Source organism: Pezoporus occidentalis, unplaced genomic scaffold (assembly GCF_034315485.1).
Source record: "Pezoporus occidentalis ecotype Australia unplaced genomic scaffold, CSIRO_AGI_Poc_V1 ctg341, whole genome shotgun sequence".
Classification (NCBI taxonomy): domain Eukaryota; kingdom Metazoa; phylum Chordata; class Aves; order Psittaciformes; family Psittacidae; genus Pezoporus; species Pezoporus occidentalis.
Window position 1 is genome coordinate 456,118 of NW_026915387.1, and position 17,571 is coordinate 473,688.

General features: G+C 52.3%; 2 protein-coding genes and 12 non-coding genes across 15 annotated transcripts; all 14 read right to left on the reverse strand.

The window, feature by feature from the left end:
• Nucleotides 1-695: 695 nt before the first annotated feature.
• Nucleotides 696-7,571, reverse strand: CWC25 (CWC25 spliceosome associated protein homolog). 2 transcript variants are annotated; one of them, XM_062629788.1, is made up of 10 exons: nt 7,434-7,571; nt 7,074-7,246; nt 6,593-6,829; nt 5,834-5,903; nt 5,212-5,339; nt 4,910-4,979; nt 4,371-4,543; nt 3,734-3,820; nt 2,992-3,153; nt 696-1,523 (listed from the first exon to the last, which is right to left on the reverse strand). In XM_062629788.1, the coding sequence occupies exons 1-10, from the start codon at nt 7,449-7,451 to the stop codon at nt 1,409-1,411; spliced, it is 1,233 nt and encodes a 410-aa protein (XP_062485772.1). In that variant the 5' UTR covers nt 7,452-7,571; the 3' UTR covers nt 696-1,408. The 2 variants fall into 2 exon arrangements, with proteins under 2 accessions (XP_062485772.1, XP_062485771.1); XM_062629787.1 differs by having other exon boundaries at nt 3,734-3,838.
• A 753-nt stretch (nt 7,572-8,324) lies between these two features.
• TRNAC-GCA (transfer RNA cysteine (anticodon GCA)) lies at nt 8,325-8,396 on the reverse strand. The gene has a single exon. It is a non-coding gene; the product is annotated as a tRNA-Cys (tRNA).
• A 385-nt stretch (nt 8,397-8,781) lies between these two features.
• On the reverse strand, nt 8,782-8,853 carry TRNAC-GCA (transfer RNA cysteine (anticodon GCA)). The gene has a single exon. It is a non-coding gene; the product is annotated as a tRNA-Cys (tRNA).
• Nucleotides 8,854-9,177: 324 nt separating this feature from the next.
• Nucleotides 9,178-9,249, reverse strand: TRNAC-GCA (transfer RNA cysteine (anticodon GCA)). Its single transcript has one exon. It is a non-coding gene; the product is annotated as a tRNA-Cys (tRNA).
• Nucleotides 9,250-9,729: 480 nt separating this feature from the next.
• On the reverse strand, nt 9,730-9,801 carry TRNAC-GCA (transfer RNA cysteine (anticodon GCA)). Its single transcript has one exon. It is a non-coding gene; the product is annotated as a tRNA-Cys (tRNA).
• A 385-nt stretch (nt 9,802-10,186) lies between these two features.
• TRNAC-GCA (transfer RNA cysteine (anticodon GCA)) lies at nt 10,187-10,258 on the reverse strand. The gene has a single exon. It is a non-coding gene; the product is annotated as a tRNA-Cys (tRNA).
• A 357-nt stretch (nt 10,259-10,615) lies between these two features.
• Nucleotides 10,616-10,687, reverse strand: TRNAC-GCA (transfer RNA cysteine (anticodon GCA)). The gene has a single exon. It is a non-coding gene; the product is annotated as a tRNA-Cys (tRNA).
• Nucleotides 10,688-11,089: 402 nt separating this feature from the next.
• Nucleotides 11,090-11,161, reverse strand: TRNAC-GCA (transfer RNA cysteine (anticodon GCA)). The gene has a single exon. It is a non-coding gene; the product is annotated as a tRNA-Cys (tRNA).
• A 385-nt stretch (nt 11,162-11,546) lies between these two features.
• Nucleotides 11,547-11,618, reverse strand: TRNAC-GCA (transfer RNA cysteine (anticodon GCA)). Its single transcript has one exon. It is a non-coding gene; the product is annotated as a tRNA-Cys (tRNA).
• A 254-nt stretch (nt 11,619-11,872) lies between these two features.
• Nucleotides 11,873-11,944, reverse strand: TRNAC-GCA (transfer RNA cysteine (anticodon GCA)). The gene has a single exon. It is a non-coding gene; the product is annotated as a tRNA-Cys (tRNA).
• Nucleotides 11,945-13,894: 1,950 nt separating this feature from the next.
• On the reverse strand, nt 13,895-15,741 carry RPL23 (ribosomal protein L23). Its single transcript, XM_062629789.1, has 5 exons — nt 15,650-15,741; nt 15,340-15,423; nt 14,780-14,908; nt 14,189-14,302; nt 13,895-14,021 (listed from the first exon to the last, which is right to left on the reverse strand). Exons 1-5 carry the CDS (start codon nt 15,660-15,662, stop codon nt 13,939-13,941), a joined length of 423 nt encoding a protein of 140 aa, XP_062485773.1. The 5' UTR covers nt 15,663-15,741; the 3' UTR covers nt 13,895-13,938.
• LOC134169351 (small nucleolar RNA SNORA21) lies at nt 14,526-14,656 on the reverse strand. Its single transcript, XR_009966863.1, has one exon. It is a non-coding gene; the product is annotated as a small nucleolar RNA SNORA21 (small nucleolar RNA).
• A 176-nt stretch (nt 15,742-15,917) lies between the features above and the next one.
• Nucleotides 15,918-15,989, reverse strand: TRNAC-GCA (transfer RNA cysteine (anticodon GCA)). Its single transcript has one exon. It is a non-coding gene; the product is annotated as a tRNA-Cys (tRNA).
• Nucleotides 15,990-17,310: 1,321 nt separating this feature from the next.
• Nucleotides 17,311-17,382, reverse strand: TRNAC-GCA (transfer RNA cysteine (anticodon GCA)). The gene has a single exon. It is a non-coding gene; the product is annotated as a tRNA-Cys (tRNA).
• Nucleotides 17,383-17,571: the final 189 nt, after the last annotated feature.

Genomic DNA, 17,571 nt, shown 5'->3' on the forward strand with positions numbered 1-17,571 from the left:
CCCGGGCGTCCCCGCAGTGGTTCCGTCCCCGCCTCCCCCTGTTTCCCCCCCCCCCCCCGCCCCCGCGGTGGTTCGCTCCACCGCTGAGGCCGGCCGAGCCCGCTCCGGCCCCGCGCTGAGGAGGCGCCAAGATGGCGGCGGACGGCGGAGGTGGGGAGCGGGAGGCACCATGTTCTCGGCGAGGAGGGGGAGTCCGGGATGCTGAGGAACGGGAGCCCTGCGCTGGCCGCCTCCTCGCTCCGCCTGGAGCTGCGGTAGAAACGAGGAGAACCGCTGCACGGCTCAGGCTGGGACAGAGAGCAACGGAAAAGGTTGGACACTGGGAGAGGGAAAAAGGCGAAAGAAAACGCCCTTCCCTCCTCCTCTTCCCGGCGATGGTCTCGCCCAGTTGGCGTGACGACCCCGCCCGGGCCACGCCCCGCCACACACGGACCAATAAGCAGCGAGGCGCCCGGACTTATGAATGGACTGCTGCACACGTCACAGGCCGCCGTTCCCAGGGTGAGGACGGGGATCGGCGCTGCGCGGGGTGCCCCCCCCGGCCCCCGAGGGTCGTTCCCCCCTCCAGGTCCCGCAGCACCGAGGTCGGGAGCTCGGATGAAGCCGAGAAGGAGCCACCACTGCCGGTTAGAGCCCGCCTGGGCCCTCACAAAGGCTTCCCCGCCCCTTCCGCCCCCAAACACCACAAAGAAGCATTTAAATAGGAGAGGGAAGTTTCTTACGATTCCAAAAAGGAAAAGGCAGATGTACAGCGCTGTACATATACACACTACTTACAAAACCCCAGAGGACCGTCCGTGTGCCAGCTCTGCTCCTTACCTTGCCCCCCCGGAGCAATGACTCCTTTTGGGTCAAACATCATTGACATCTGCGAGCAACCAAGTAACACCCCCAGGGCTTTTGGGGATGACACATTCCAAACCCACGCCCCACGCAGCCACAGGACTGAATGGGATTTTGTCCGTTACTCGCATAGCTTCATCAGATTCCACCAAATTAACTCACGTGTGAATTGGTACCAGTTTGGGGTTTAAGGACTAACAAACACAGGGCTTTTGCTCCGTCAGGCGGAGAGCTTGGACCATCTGCTCCAAGCAGTCACCACCTGGCAGGATTTGGTAATGACAATATACAAAAGTGATCCCAGTCAAGGTGGGGAGAGAAGGAAAAGTCGTGGCCATAGGTTAAAAACGGGATACAAAAGCTCACGAGTTCTCCGGCAAAGGTTTTCCTGCAAGGTCACATCACTACAAACATGTTCACAATGTCCTGAGCGCGCAGCAATCCAGCACCTCTTGGGGAGATGGGAAGTGTTGCTGTAGAGAGCAGGGATCTGTGCTGGAGGCCTCTCACCTTTGGGAGCAAGTGTCCGTTTCAATTCTGCACAGTGGCAGAGGGAGAAGTTCTTTCATCTCTGCATAAAGTTCCTTTCCAAGGCAGCAGGAGTCCTCTGGAGGGAGTGGATATTGCGCTTCACCCGATCTTCCAGGCTGGAAGTGGATGCACTCTCCAGTTTTAAGCGACTGCAGGGAATTGAGCCAAAAGAGAGAACTCAGGATTGAGCCAAGAGAGATAAATCTCTTTTAAACATGACATGATTCCCAGCAGGACTCTTCATCCCGAGTCATCTACCCCAATCTAACAGAGAAACCAGCGAATGAGCTCCTATTAAAGTCTGCATTAAACTGAGCACCTTTTAGTCTGGCTTGTAACAGCTCCAAGGCCTGATTTAAGGTCAGGAATACATCTGCAGCAGCTCTCCAGCCTCCTCCATTTAATTACAAGCACAGTGGGGATTTGGTTGCTTTCTATGAAGCAAGCAAGGGAAAAGCAAAGTGTTCTTGAAGGGAAGGCAGCGTTCTCCAGGGACCAGAGCTCATGTTGTACATGCCTATGTCAGTAACAGGAGAGAGGAGGGATCCTTGTGACCACTCACTTGACTCTGCTACTTCAGATCCCAGTGCTGTGCTTTGATGAACAATCCCTTCCTGCCTGTCTCTTAATATGCAATAAACACCACGTTTGTCAGCTCAGCCCCATGCTGCTGCACAAGGAACCACACAAAAATCATTGAATCCCAGACTGGTTTGGGTTGAGGGACCTTAAAGCTCCTCCAGCTCCAACCCCTGCCATGGGCAGGGACCCCTTCCACTGGAGCAGCTTGCTCCAAGCCCCTGTGTCCAACCTGGCCTTGAACACTGCCAGGGATGGGGCAGCCACAGCTTCTCTGGGCACCCTGTGCCAGCGCCTCAGCACCCTCACAGGGAAGAGCTTCTGCCTAAGAGCTCATCTCAGTCTTCCCTCTGGCAGGTTAAAGCCATTCCCCTTGGCCTGTCCCTACAGGCCCTGGTAAAAAATTCCTCTCCATGACACTTGTGATTAAGCCACCCTTGTGTGATCCCAGCTCTGCGCAGCTTTGGAAATCAGAGTTCTCCTCTGATTAATATATAGAGCCTGAAAAACTCTACTCCAAACTACCTAACACTGCCATAGGACCTTTATGACACACCACTGCCTGTTCTGGAAGGCAATTTCCTTTGCTTGCCATGTGCACAAAGGACTGTAAGTTACCACCCGTGTTTAGAAATGGTCTTATTTCTTGTGGGTCTGAAAGCCGTACCCAACAAGCTCTTGGCACACAGTGGGTTTGCAGGCCAAAAACTGCTGAAAGCTCCTAAAACCAGAGAATTTTCTAGTATCTATGTATTAAATATGTAAAGCACTACTAGGTATTTCCAGAGGTTGGCAAAAAAAATACCTGATTGCTGGTTCCCAAATCTGACTGCCAAAGCCATCATAGAAATACCTATCTTTTGGGTGCAGAAGAGAGTCTGGCAACAGTAGATGTTAAGTTCTACTGCAAAACACAGTAGAGATGGATCTTACACCATTATCTGAAGCACCTCGAACATTGAGGCCATTACTCTCTCCCTCAGACGCTATGGCCTGTATTTCCCTCGAGTGCAAAAGCAGACCCTAAAAGACACTCACTTGAAGAACTTCCCATCTCTGGAGTCGAGCTTCTCCAGCTCCCGCTCCTGCTCCTCCTCCTTTTGGTGCTTCCTGAGGTTGGTTGCTCTCTCCTCTTCCCGCCACTTGGCATTTTCCATCATTTCTTGGCGTTTACGCTCTAGTTCCTCCGGAGAGATCTTCCTGTTGTGTTGAAGACATCACTGCTCTGAACCAACAGCATGCTGGGCAACCCCCCCCCCCCCCCCCGACCTTTGCTTTCCATTCTTTATGATTTACAACCCCCAAAACCAAGGTGTTTAACATGGATTTTTCCTTTGGCAGCCAGTCTGTCAATACAGGTCTAAGTGTTCTGCTTGCTTTACCACACCCCTAAAAAAACAACAGTCTGGTTTCTCCCCCTTTGCAGCCTTCTGGGTTTCAAGATGATGCTGTCAAGGTCCTGTTTTCTTGTTAGCAGTGAAACAGAACCTTTCTAATTAACAATCCATGGCACTTAGACTGACTTCGTGTCACTGCCTTGCATAGCGATATGAGACACATGGAGAACCAACAACCACATGCATTGGTTCAGGAAGCTGGCCGAGATGGCAACTACCAGCCAAGCTCCAGAGCACAAAACAGGGCACTTTAGGACTCCCTGTCTGACTTTCTGGACATTCAATCCAATCTATTTTAGTTAACAGAGGAAAACTTGGTTCACAGATTACACCTGCAATCACCAGGGCAACTTCCATCCAAAAGCACAAGGACAAGACCTCACCTTGTGTAACCCTGAGTCTGCTGTCGTCGGTAGCTCTTCTTAGGGGAAGGGCTTCTGGCTCTCCCTTTCTCCTCCCGATTGCTGTGCCTGTAACCCAGAACTACCCTTAGTAGGACACACAAACACACATGATCACACCTCTAAGCTTGCCCTGGATTGTTTCTATACAGTTGGAAACCGAGATCTCTCTCACAACTGCAGGACTGTTACTTGTCCACTCTCAAACCCAATTCTAGCGAGTATACCGTGAATTCCCATCTATTTTACTCAGTTTTAATTACTTTAGCAAACAATAAATACCATTTAGCATTTAGTCAAGGTAATTCTACAATTCTAAATACCTTTGAAAAGGTATCAGTAGCCCAAATACAGCACAGCCACAGGCAATACCTAAAGCGTGTTCCTAGACAGAGGGTGTCCCAAATGAAGAGTGCAAAGAGAGCACGTCCTCACTGGGGACTGCCCCATGTGCTTCTGCTCCCTTCAACAGCAGCACAGCTCTGGCCTTTACACCCTGAACCCAGCAATAACATGGACAGGAAGTGGTAGGAGACTGAGTAAGAGGGATTTTGACTCTGGAGAACTCTCCCCCCACAAGCAGCCTGTGGTTTACAGCACCCAGGTCAGCCACACTCACTGTTTGTGTCTAAGAGGAGATCTGGAGCTCTTGCATCCAGGCTGCTCTGAATTCCTCTTGCTCGAGCGGGACCGGCTCCTGGACCTGGAGCGATCCCGGTGCCTGTGGGACCCCCTCTCCTGGGTGGCAACTGGAGAGCTCCGAGACCTGTGGCTCTGCTCAGAGTCTCTAACCTGGAATTGAAAAGTGTTTTCAGGAGAGATGCCCTGTAAGAGCACAACAACAATGGAAGGCCACAGAGGAGACCTCTGCCAAGACAGTCCAGCAGAGGATTAAACCAGATGGGTAGTGATGTGAAGAGAAACTAAATCAAGCTTAACTCGAATTCAGAGCAGACAGAAGTCCTACCAGGATCTGAACAACTTTAGCTTCAAGGTCTAGATGGCTCCAAAACGAATCTAAACTTTATTATACCATGTCCCCCTCAAAATCCTCTTGCAGTTGGTGAAGGAGCCTCACAACAAACTGCCAAAACTCCTTTTCTTCCCTAACTCAGGGCTGCTGCTACTGAAGGAGTTGTGCAAAACACATGGACTTACTTGTAAGCCATATCCTGTGACTCTGGGAGGAGCAGGTTTCCAGGATGAACTGTTCACCCTCTTCTGAGACCTAAAGAGAAAACAGAACAGGGCTTCTGAAGCAGAGGAAATTCAAGAATACCATCGGGTTTTTGTCCACATTAAAATGTCATAAGAATAATTTAATGATGCAAACCCAATGAAGTAACAACACTGAGGCAAATAAAGAGCATCCATTAGAATGATAAGACTCAAAGAGAGGATGCATGAAAAACAAGTAACCAGCAAACAAGGTACTTCTAGTATCAAGCCTCCAAACATACTTGGTTTTGCTTCGTTCCTCCTCACTGCTGTCACTTCCACTGCTGGAGCTGCGATGTCGATGTTTCTTGTGCTTCTTCTTCTTCTCTTTCTTCTTCTTTTTCTCCTTTTTCTCTAAACTGCTTTGCAGCTACAAAGCAAGAGACCGGTTCCTTAGTGAGAACGACTGGGACCACACTCAGTCAGCACCACAAGGTAAGGAACAGAGCTCTCTGTGCAAAGCCTCCTGAAACAAAACCTAAAGCATTAAACAAGGTCCTCTCTCAGAACTAAGGAGGTTAAAGGAGTCCTCCCTAGTGACAGTCTGGTATCAGTGCTTGTCACACCCTATGCCTGCAATCACCCTGTAGTACTAAAGCATTAATCACCAGCTAACAAAACCCAAAGCACATCAGAAGAGTAAAATAAAACTGAACTTGAAAGGAGGAGAAACTGATTCCTGCAGACAGAAGTTTGAGACCCTTATTCTATGCTATGAGGATTATAGGAAGCTGAATTTCCTGAGTCAGGAAACAAAACTCAGCTCCTTATCCTAAAAGGAGACTGATTTTGACCTATGATCCTCTCCTTGGTTCAGTGCATTCTGTGCTTTCAGTCTGTAAGAGGGCACCGAGATAGACTTACCAGTGCCTTGATTTTCTTCATTTTCACAGGATTATTTAACACTTCTCTCTTCTTTTCCTCCTCCTTCTTCCTAAAGCAGAACAAAAATAACCAGGATTTTCAAACAATTGAAAAATACCAGCTTTTCATAAAGGGTACCAACCAAGTGCAAGCCCTACAAACCCATCAAGCAGGAAAGTTGTGTCTATTCAAAGCAGATCCAGCTATGGAGGTGTCTGCCCTTTCCTCCTCCAGTTAAGAGTGCAACCAGTAGGGAAAACAAAAAGCTCTTCTATTAACCATCAATGTGCCCACAACACTAAGAAAAGCCTAATAATCACAGCAGAGCACATATATTCATACACATACAAGAGTGAGCTAAGCTGGGAGAGAGGAATCAATGTGGAGTAATAATCTTTGCATTTCCCAACTTCCAGCTCGACGATCATCATGCTTGTTCAGGTCACAAAGCCTTAGATTTGAAACCGAGTCAGCAATGTTACCCCAAAGCAGCAAACTGCCTCAAATGCATTCTTTGATGTCACGTTGCTGTGTGTGGAACACACAACAACCAAAACCCTACAAGTCATGAAGAGGGCCTCTGACCTCTTCCCAGGCAGGACCGCCACCTCCAGCCTAGAGCTCACTAACAGGCAGCTGTAGCTTTGAGACACACACACCACAGCAGCCTTTACAAAGGCAAATAAGACATTTCTTAGGGGGTTGCTACTCCTGGTGCTTTGCCTCAGCTACTGCTGCTTTCAAGGCTTCATTTAGTACCTTATCATGAAAAGCGGATCCTCCCGGATCTTGTTTGCCATATCCAGGACAGAATTGGCACCCGATTTGGCAAAAATGGAGCCTGGGAGAAGCCCTGTCTCACTGGAACAGCCTGCATCCTTGTCTTCTATCTTCTCAAAGATGTATTTGTCCACAGGGCGACCCATAAGGTACTCCTCTCTGTTCACCATGCCGCCAGGACCCTGGTACATCCACTCCAGCTTCTCTTCTTTTTTCCTGTTGCAAACAAGACCACCTTATTTCCCTTCTCAAGCTTCTGAAGTTACATTTTAAGGCAGTGGCTTATGGAGGAGAGTGGCAACGTCTTTTCAACCTAAAGAACCCTCTCATCATAGAACGGTTGGGGTCGGAAAGGGCCCTAAGATCCGGTTCCAACCCCCCAACAGAGACATTAAACCCATCGACAGGGGCACACGCAGCACCTCATCAGGCAGGGCTGGGGCTCCGGCGTACCCCTCACCTCACGGTGCCCATGTCCTCAGCGTAGCGCTGCATCTCCTCCCGCGCCCGCTCCTCCTGCAGCTCCCGTTGCAGCTCCTCGATCTTCTTCCTCTCGGCCTCATGCTTCTGCTCGGCTTTCCACACCTTCTCCACATTGCGCAGGGTCTGCGGGTGCCAGCTCTTCTTCAGGTTCTGCGGGAGGGGAGACACCGCGCTGCCACGTTAACCACGAGCCGTCTGCCCTCAAGGCCGGAGGCCGACAAGGGCCCGCTCCGAGCCCTCCGGCCCCGGACAACGCCAACCGCGCCCTCCCATCACCGCGCTGCCAAGGCTGGGGAAGGCCCCAAGCCCAAACCGGTGCCCCCCGTCCCCCCCTTACCAGGTCGCCTCCCCCCATGGCGGCGGCCGCTCGGGAGCTGTCGTCTCCGCGGATACCGGGCCCGGATGTGCGTCACCAACACTCGCCGCCGGCGCGACTGTCCTGCGCGGCTCAGGCTCAAAGTCGTCACTTCCGGCCGCGGCTCTCTGAGGGGAGGCGGGGAGATGGCGGCGGAGCTGAAGCGCGGCCAGGCCCGGGCGCCTCGGTAGGGAACAAACACCGTAAACCCCAGCGAAACAACCCGCAATAGAGACACCGAGCAGTAGTGAAAGCCCTCCCACACGTAAAGGAGCTCAAACCCGGCTGCCCCCGAGCCGGAGCTCTCCGCATTGCCATGTATAAAGGTGGTTTCCGGGTCCCGTTGCTGGCGGTAGCGGCCCTGGGTGGGTTAGAACCGGCGACCTCCCGGTTCCCGGCCCGACGCGTCCCCCCTGCGCCACCTCACCCCGGCAGAGCCCCCCCGCCCCTCGAGCCCTGCGGCGGGGGCGCGGCGCAGGGGCAGGGCGTCGGGCTGCGGGGATGAAGGAGCCGAGTTCGAGCCCCGCGAGGGGCGCAGGCAGTCATTCCCTGTCGGTTCAGCACCCAGGAAGCCGCTGAGCCCCACAGCACTGCCCCGGTGCCCCTGGAGCAGAGATCCCGCTCCTAGAAAAGGGTTAAGCGCTGTGGTTAGTGGTTAAATTAATGGCAATTACTCAAACAGGAAAAACTGGAGCAGTAGCACCTGCGTTAGCCAGCGTATGCATGTACGTGCAGGATTCGGGAGAGGTTGAAACGTGGCAAACTCTGCAAAACGATCATCAGGTGATTTCCAAGAGTGCAGAAGGGTAAGAAAGTCTCTGTACTGTCTGTGAGCAGATTCTGGACGAGAAGAGGGCCTAAAAGCAGCTAAAGAGGGGGCACCTGGAGTTGAACCAGGGACCTCTTGATCTGCAGTCAAATGCTCTACCACTGAGCTATACCCCCTTGACAATGCACCTTCAAAAAGAGACATCTGAAACATTCATATAGAGACAAGTTTTGCTGTCTGCTTTGGGGATTCCTTTATGTGACAACCCCCCTTTGCCTCTTCATGCACCTGACAGAACCTCTGCAGGCAGTTAAATATGATGCATTATCATTAATGTCATTACTGCAGAGAATTAAGAACAGAGAGCAGTGCACGCACAGACAGGGAGCAGTTACACAGCGCACTCCAGTTTCCTAAGAGTCAGGGCCTCAGCTCCTTGAGCACTGGAGCTCAGAAACCAATGTTCAGTGCACAGCACATCCTCGCAAGGCCCAGGGAGAGCTCTCAGTCTCCTTTCTGGATCCTATTTTGGCAAAAGGCAGGCTGAAGGAGGAGAAAAAGAGGGGGCACCTGGAGTTGAACCAGGGACCTCTTGATCTGCAGTCAAATGCTCTACCACTGAGCTATACCCCCTGACAACACACATAAGCAGGGTTTTACAGAGAGCCAAGCTTTTCTGTCCATGGTAAGACTGTGACCCAACACCCCCTGTGCCTCCTGATGTGCCTACCAAGGGCCATACAGAGAATACTACTGAGAATCAAAACCAGGGAGAAGTCTATAGAGAGGGAGTAGTTACTCACACAGTGCACAGCAGTTTTCTTTTGAGTCAGAGCCTCAGATCCTTGAACAATGGAGCTCAGAAAGCAGTGAAGAGCACAAGTCACAAGATCCAAGGGGAGTTCTCCATCGTCTTTGGGATCAGTTTTGGCAAGAAGGCTGAAGGAAGAGAAAAAGAGGGGGCACCTGGAGTTGAACCAGGGACCTCTTGATCTGCAGTCAAATGCTCTACCACTGAGCTATACCCCCCTGTGTGATGGTTCCTACAAGGAACAGCACACAACTTCATCTAGAGTTCTATGTCCACTGGTTAGGTCATGCTATAGAATTACAGAATGGTTTGGGTTGGAAAGGACCTTAAAAAACATCCACTTCCAACCCCCTGCCTCTGGCAGGGACACATTCCACTAGGACAGCACCCTTGTCTGCATGCTAATGTACAGGCAAAATTGTCTCTGTAACATTCTCTGCACAATCTGGAGACAAACACATATAGACAGGGCTTAATTACACACACAAACTGGATCCCCTGCAGGTTCCTCTTCTATCAAAATAACCTTTGTGTCTTTGCTTCGTCACTGACACCATTCCCATAGGAAGTGTTCAGCTAAGTGCTCAGCTGAGTATCTTCGATCTTGGCCTTTGGAGATGCCTTCATGGGCAGGACAAGGACAGCAGAGCTGAAAGGGAGGAATGCTCAGTTCTTCGTGAAGGAAAAGGACAACCCAAAGGGGGCACCTGGAGTTGAACCAGGGACCTCTTGATCTGCAGTCAAATGCTCTACCACTGAGCTATACCCCCTTGGCAACACACCTTCAAGAAGAGACATCTGAAACATTCATATAGAGACAAGTTTTGCTGTCTGCTTAAGGGATTCCTTTACTTGACAACCCCCCTTTGCCTCTTCATGTGCCTCACAGAGGCTCTACAGGCAGTTAAATATGATGCATTACCATAAATGTCATTACTGCACAGAATTAAGGACAAAAGTACACACAGAGACAGGGAGTAGTTACTCAGTGCACAACCCCTGCAGTTTCCCTATTCGGGGCTTCAGCTCCTTGAATAACAGAGCTCAGAAACCACTCTTCAGCACAAAGCACATCCTCATAAGGTCCAAGGAAAGCTCTTGGTCTTCTTTCTGTGACCACTTTTGGCAAAAAGGTGGCCAAAGGAGAAGAAAAAAAGGGGGCACCTGGAGTTGAACCAGGGACCTCTTGATCTGCAGTCAAATGCTCTACCACTGAGCTATACCCCCGTGGCAACACACCTTCACAGAGAGGTTCTAAAAGCATTTCTATAGAGAGCCAGCCTTTTCTATTCACTTGTCACTCTTTTACCTGACAGCCCCCTCTGCCCCTTAATGTTCCTCCCAAAAGGCTGTACAGAGAATTGCAACGGAGGATCAAGAACAGAGAAGTACATAAGACAGGGAATAGTTACACAGTGCACAATCCCTCCAGTTTCCTTAGAGTCAGGGCCTCAGCTCCTTGAGCACTGGAGCTCAGAAACCAACGTTCAGTGCACAGCACATTTTCACAAGGCCCAGAGAGAGCTCTCCACCTTTTTTCTGGGACCAGCTTTGGCAAAAGGCAGGCTGAAGGAGAAGAAAAAGAGGGGGCACCTGGAGTTGAACCAGGGACCTCTTGATCTGCAGTCAAATGCTCTACCACTGAGCTATACCCCCACTGTACACAGTGGCTACCAACAAAACAGCATCTCAAGGATGTTCTTTGCCTAGTCTCCGACCTCTCTGTTCCATAGGAATCCAATCTAGAGGCAGAAATTGCAAGGCTGAAGCACAATAGCAGCACAAGACATCAAGTCACCACATTCCAGCACAGGAGACTGACACTCCTCCATTCCCCAAACAGCCTTGGCCCAGTTCCTCCCAGCTCAGTCTGCTCTCTTTGAGTACACTCTTCCATGACATGGCCTTAAGTCTCAGACAGGACTGGGCAGAGTCTCCCCACACTGTTCTGCTCCAGGTCTAACATGCAAAAGAATGCACAGGAGAGGAAGCTGAGCTGATGGTATCAGGCTTGCAGTGAACAAACACCCCAAAATCCTAAAGAAAAAGTGACTCCTGAGGGGGCACCTGGAGTTGAACCAGGGACCTCTTGATCTGCAGTCAAATGCTCTACCACTGAGCTATACCCCCTTGACAATGCACCTTCAAAAAGAGACATCTGAAACATTCATATAGAGACAAGTTTTGCTGTCTGCTTTGGGGATCCCTTTACTTGACAACCCCCCTTTGCCTCTTCATGCACCTGACAGAACCTCTGCAGGCAGTTAAATATGATGCATTATCATTAATGTCATTACTGCAGAGAATTAAGAACAGAGAGCAGTGCACGCACAGACAGGGAGCAGTTACACAGTGCACTCCAGTTTCCTAAGAGTCAGGGCCTCAGCTCCTTGAGCACTGGAGCTCAGAAGCCAACGTTCAGTGCACAGCACATCCTCGCAAGGCCTAGGGAGAGCTCTCGGTCTCCTTTCTGGATCCTATTTTGGCAAAAGGCAGGCTGAAGGAGGAGAAAAAGAGGGGGCACCTGGAGTTGAACCAGGGACCTCTTGATCTGCAGTCAAATGCTCTACCACTGAGCTATACCCCCATGCACAACTGTTCCCCATAAATCACCAGCCCAACAAAGTCCCTACAGATTAATCCCAGGCCAAAAACCAGCTTCTCAAGAAATGTTCATTTCTCCCCTCACAAACATCCCACTGATATTCTTTAGGAATCAACTTCACCTCTGGCCAGCACCCTGTCAAACCCAGGATGGAGCCCGCAGACAGTTAAGGGGAAACACATGGCAATGGAGAGCCCCCCCCCCAACTTTTTCTGGATAAAAAGCAGGAAAAGGGGAGGGGGCACCCGGATTTGAACTGGGGACCTCTTGATCTGCAGTCAAATGCTCTACCCCTGAGCTATACCCCCACTGTGCAGTAAGGGCAGGAAGAGTTCCTTGTGTGCAGGGATGAGGCAGCTCTGCAGCATTCCACTGCCTCACTCCCTGCACCTGTGGCACTGCCTCTTCTACATTGCAGCCCTCTCATTACCCTTCATTTTATCCTAAACCCCACCTCTCAGCATGCTTCCAACCAGGCTCCTGGCACACAACCTAATGACTTCCCTATTAACTTTCTCTAGAACACCTCATCATACAGAAAAAATAAAACAACACTTTCAAATACCAGCTTCAAACTATGGCTGAAGCCATTCAACTGCCCCTCTGCTTGGTCTTGGGGTGGGTCATTCCTCAGCCTCAGAGAGGGATGACCTGCCACAACACCTCCCATGCTGCCAACCCATCCCAAACTGCTGCCCAGGAGCAGGGACAATCACCCACCCAAAGCATTTCATCCAGGGCCAGTCACCCAAAGCATCGCAGCCTTGTGCCCTGCCTCACAACGGCTTCAGACATCAGAAACGCAGCACAAGCTGTTAAAATCCATCAAGGAAGAACACGTTTATTTTAGTGATGGTTCCTTACTCAGCAGCAGGTCTCCGTGTCTCTCCCCAGGGCTGAAGAACAGCTCCTCCATCACCAGCGCATCGGAAGGATGGCACCTCTCAAAGTGACTTGAGCCATGGGTTAGAGCAGTGCAATGACAGCCAAGAGCACCCCTTGGTGCCCTCCTGGCACTCCAGCTCTCCTGGGAAGAAGCCACAACCTTTTGCCAGCTCCGTGGAACGACCTGCAGAAAAGAGAGCAGACCTCAGTTGGGGTAAGTCTTTTCCCAAGTTTCCCTCCCCAGATCCCAGTTGTCCAATGGGAATGCCCGAGTTAAGACTTTCCAGGCCACATTATTTTGTGCATTCTTGGTCTCTTGGTCAAACAGCTGTGTCAGAACAAGGGTTTACAAAGCACTGCTTTTGTCCGTTTCTTATCTTCTTGCTACACAACCTCTGAGGTTTTGATGCTTGTAACCACTTCATCCACTGTAACCTCTCTGCACTGAAAGCATCAGGAATAGCAGGAAAAGACCAGGAATCCTTCACAAAGCAAAGCATGCCATGGGCAGTCCAAGGAAGGGTTGCAGCTCCTGTGGGTCACAACGTGATGTGGACTGGGGCCAAGCGGGGCATTACAGGGCTACAGCATCCAGGACACTATCACCCCTATTTTACCTTGCTCAGGAGAGCCAAAAAAAACAGCTGACCTCTGGTTCACATCCAAACATCCCCTTCTCGGCTTCCACCTGAGAGGAACATGAGGAAAACCACTTCACACAGCCCAAGTGTTTTTGTGTAGACGTACCTCCAGCTCTGCTCGTGAAGCCTTTCAGCTCAGCTTGAGAGTTCAGCTCAGACCTTCCACTCACAACTGCCCATCGCTGACCTCGGGGCTGGAGGGCTTCACACACGACCTCCACCAGCAGCCATGAAGCTCTGTGTCCTTGCACGTCTTCAGCAAGGCCCAAGAATCGTTCCTCAGAGCAACTGTGCATGGTGAGCTCAGCAGCTCACAGTACAGCTCACTTCCAGGTACTGCTTCCCACCCTCCTGCACCATCAGACCAGTGTTCCTAAGCACTTCAACTGCCTGTTCTAGAAGGAAATTCCAGGCCTACAATCCCTCCAGCCCCTGTGTGCAGGCATCTCGCAGCAGAGCTTCCACAAACCCACCCCACTTCTATTCATGCGGACATCCAGTGCTCGAGTCAATCCTGCTAAAGCCGTTCCAGCGCAAGCCCCTTCCAGGAATTTTCCAGAGGTAGACTCTGCCTACAAAAAGAGACTTATCACTGGGTATTAAACCTCCAAACCCCCCGTCCCTGCTCCACGCAGACAAGGAGCTCCATAAATTGGCTTCCCAGAACTACCTCCCTTGTGAGGACAGGGTCCTGCTCCGCAGAGAAGGGCACTTTGGCAAGAAAGACACCACTTGTTTGGTACAAGGACTTTTATTGTGTGTATGGAACGCCGCGGCTACGCGATGCTTCCCGCGTTGGAGGCTATCCTGGGCCACAGATCCGCGCACTCCTTCGCCACAGGGCCTGTGATGGCAGAGCCTGGGAAAAAGGAGAGGAGGACAACGGCGTCTTAGAGCCCAGCATGGCTACGGAGAGGGATCAGGGCAGCACTTTGCTCCTCTACGAGGAGCATCGGGGTCCTTCCACCCTCTAAGCAGCAACACCAACCTCCACACTTCCCCTTCACCCAGGGTTCCCATCCATACCTTTCATTTCTCCTTTATTATTTACTATCACGCCTGCGTTGTCTTCGAAATAGAGGAATACTCCGTCTTTTCTCCTGTAGGACTTCCGCTGCCGAATTACCACCGCCGGGTGGACTGCAGAGAGACAGGAGCAGCTCAGTGTCACAGCCAGCATCTCATCTGCAGGGCTTTGCTACGTGAAATTCCACATTATAGGCAACAGGATACTTAAACCGATGGTGCAATGCTCGCAGCTGTATCTCTACTTGGACAATTTGATGTCTTGCCATCCTTCTCTCTAAATCCACCCTCAAGTCCCTCCCCACCCTGAGCAGCGCCAAGCCACGGTACCACAGCACCGTGTCCCACCGCTGATTGAAACGAACAGCACAAGCTGCCGCTTCACCCAAAAGCAGTGCCTTCGCTCTGCCCTTCCACGACAACTCACCGAGCCACTGCCACAGACCCAGCAAGTGCTTTTCGAAGGGTGGAGGCCACGCTCCAGAGATCCAGTACCCAACTTCAGCACCGGTTTGGGGGCAGAACCATTCCCAGTGTCTCCACCCAAAGACGGGATCCCACCACCCCCCAGCAGAGCCATTCCCCACTCACCTTTCTTCCGCAGCTCTGGCTTGCCCTTCTTGACGGTGGCCATCACCATGTCACCCACACCGGCCGCTGGCAGCCTGTTCAGGCGGCCCTTGATGCCCTTCACGGAGATGATGTACAGGTTCTTGGCACCTATGGAAAGACCTGGGTCAACGGGGCTGGCCAGGACAAAGCTTCCCAAGTCAAATCACTGAGGGAAAGCCAACAGCACAAGCGGCCTCTTCACCCAAAGCACTGCTGTTGCTGTCTCCTTCCACGAGCACAGACCCAGCAACTTAAACAAGGGAGGTTTAGGTTGGATATAAGGAAGTTCTTCCCTGTGAGGGTGCTGAGGCACTGGAATGGGTTGCCCAAGGATGCCGTGAATGCTCCATCCCCGGCAGCGTTCAAGGCCAGGCTGGAGAGACCCTTGGGTGCCATGGTTTAGTGCGAGGTGCCCCTGCCTATCGCAGGGCGTTGGAACGGGATGCCCTGAAGCCCCTTCCCAACCCAAACCATTCCATGATTATAGGAACTCTCCAGGAAAAAAACGAGGGCTCCGGAGCGGCCGCGCTCACCCTCACCTGTGTTATCGGCGCAGTTGATCACAGCTCCCACCGGGAGACCGAGGGAGATGCGGAACTTGGCACCCGAGGAACCACCGCGTCCTGCAGGGCGAGAAGCGGGTTAGGGGCCCGGACATGGCGCACGGCGAGGAGCCGGCCTAGCACCTCCCGATGTGTGTGTGGAGGAGGGATTCCCGGCACGCTCCGCGGGCTCCGCGCTCCCCACACCCGGCTCTCACCATCCCCACCCGGAGCGGCGATGAAGGCACCGCGGGGAGCGCGGATGGAGCCGGATCCCGCCACCCCCCCGGCCCGGGGCCTGCCTCACCTCGCTTCGACATCTTGGCGCCGGAAGAGGGGGGCAGGCGCGGGGCACGCTGGGATATGGGCTTGCCCCGCCTCCTTCCCCTCTCCGCCGGACGTCACGTGGTCAGGCCGGGGATGTTCACGTGGCGCTGGCGGGCAGGCCCCGCGGTCCCCACGTGTGGATCGCACGGTGGCCACGGGGAACACGTTGGGCCCGGTCGGTACCGGGAGTGATTCGGGGTAGAAAAACCTTGGAAAAGGGGAAAAAAGAAAGGTAGAAAACGCAAAAGAGGGGGCACCCGGATTTGAACCGGGGACCTCTTGATCTGCAGTCAAATGCTCTACCACTGAGCTATACCCCCGCCGCGCCGAACTCCCCTCCGTGCCGCCTTCCACCGCCGCTACCGGGCACCGAGCTTGGGGGGGGGGGGAGCCGGTGGCTCCTCCCGGTGCGCGCTTCCAGGACCGGCGGAGCCCGAGGGACCAAGAAGCGAGCACAGGAAGGGAGGCAAAAGCGCAGCAATTCGGTGTTTCCCAGGCACCGCTTGGTGTACCGGAGTGCGGCGGCAGCGCCGTGCCGCTCACTCTACACCGAGGAGGGGATGTGTCTGTTATCAGAGCCAACCACTTTTGCCTCCATGTGTATTTGTCAGCCCTAATGATGCTGTAAATCCCGGTGTAATTTAACTGCAAAGTGAAAGGGTTTTGCCTGTTGGCAAGAAATGATTTTTGTGTTTCCCCAGGGAAAGCTTAAATCTAATTTCAGGAGGAAAACACAAGTGATGCTTCTTCATCAGCCTGGTCCTCTAAGTGCTCCGTGTAGAGCTTGAAAGCAAATAATCATAGAGTCCCAGCCTGGTTTGTGTTGGAAAGGACCTTAAAGCTCATCCAGTTCTAACCCCCGCCACGGGCAGGGACACCTTCCACTAGAGCAGGTTGCCCCAAGCCCCATCCAACCTGGCCAACTGGGCAAGATGCAGGAGGTGAAGGAAATAAGAGAAAGAAAAACCAAAGCCCTGCAGTTTTGCACCCAAAACTTCTGTGTGATGAAGAGCCTCGCGCACTCGTCAGCATCTCCTCAGCCAAGAGAGGAAAATCCACCCACAACATCCCAAATTGCTGGATAAACTGAAAAGCTCGGTTTATTTTAAGCTGAGATGGGCCGGGAAAAGGTGGGAGGCTGTTTCAGGGGAGCTGGGAAGCGCTGGGTGAGGCGATCAGCGAGGGAAGGAGTGGGCTGTGTGACAGGATCAGAGAAGCTGCTTTTAAACTGAAGGAAACCAATTTAAAGCTGCATCCTGAAATAAAAGAGGAGGAAAAGAGTCGAGCGCAGCCCTTTTTAGTGTGGGTGTACTTCATTAAAGCCCACCTGCAAGCAGAGGGTCCTTTTCTTGCGTTGGGTTCCTGGAAAGGGGAATCAAGGTGCTGTTATCCCTGACAGAGATTTAATTAACGTTCCTATAGAGGGTTTTGGAATGAAAGAACCCCAATTGGGTCGATGCTGCCTATCGCATTGCCAGTGCAGGAAGAACCTACACGGTTCTGCCGGCCTTGCAGAGGTCGGGGAGCTTCTCCTCACGTACTTTTAAGGAGGAATCATGCGTGGGGATGAAAATAAAACACAAAAGAGAAAGACATAAGAAAAACACGCAGAAAATAAGAGCAATCAAAAGCTCAACCTCAAGGGGGCACCCGGATTTGAACCAGGGACCTCTTGATCTGCAGTCAAATGCTCTACCACTGAGCTATACCCCCGGCTGCCGGGGCGGCCGCGCGAGCGCTGTGATAGCGCATCCCAACGCGTGTGCGCAGCGCTCCATGCAACGCACACGCGTGTAATGGAGGGGAGGAAGAGGAAGGGGGCGGGTGTACGTGTGCGTGCACGCGTGGGTGCGCGCCCGTCCGTCCTCCCCCCGTGCTCCTCCCACTCTTCCCCCCTTACCC

Excerpts from the sequence above, each read along its gene's own strand:
- CWC25 (XM_062629787.1), bottom strand. Across the intron at positions 4,544-4,909 it reads TCACAGGATATGGCTTACAA|GTTAGAGACTCTGAGCAGAG; the intron begins GTAAGTCCATGT and ends TTTCAATTCCAG. Across the intron at positions 3,154-3,733 it reads CAGACTCAGGGTTACACAAG|GAAGATCTCTCCGGAGGAAC; the intron begins GTGAGGTCTTGT and ends TCAACACAACAG.
- RPL23 (XM_062629789.1), bottom strand. Across the intron at positions 14,909-15,339 it reads CAACTGCGCCGATAACACAG|GTGCCAAGAACCTGTACATC; the intron begins GTGAGGGTGAGC and ends GTCTTTCCATAG. Across the intron at positions 14,303-14,779 it reads GCCAGAGCTGCGGAAGAAAG|TCCACCCGGCGGTGGTAATT; the intron begins GTGAGTGGGGAA and ends GTCTCTCTGCAG.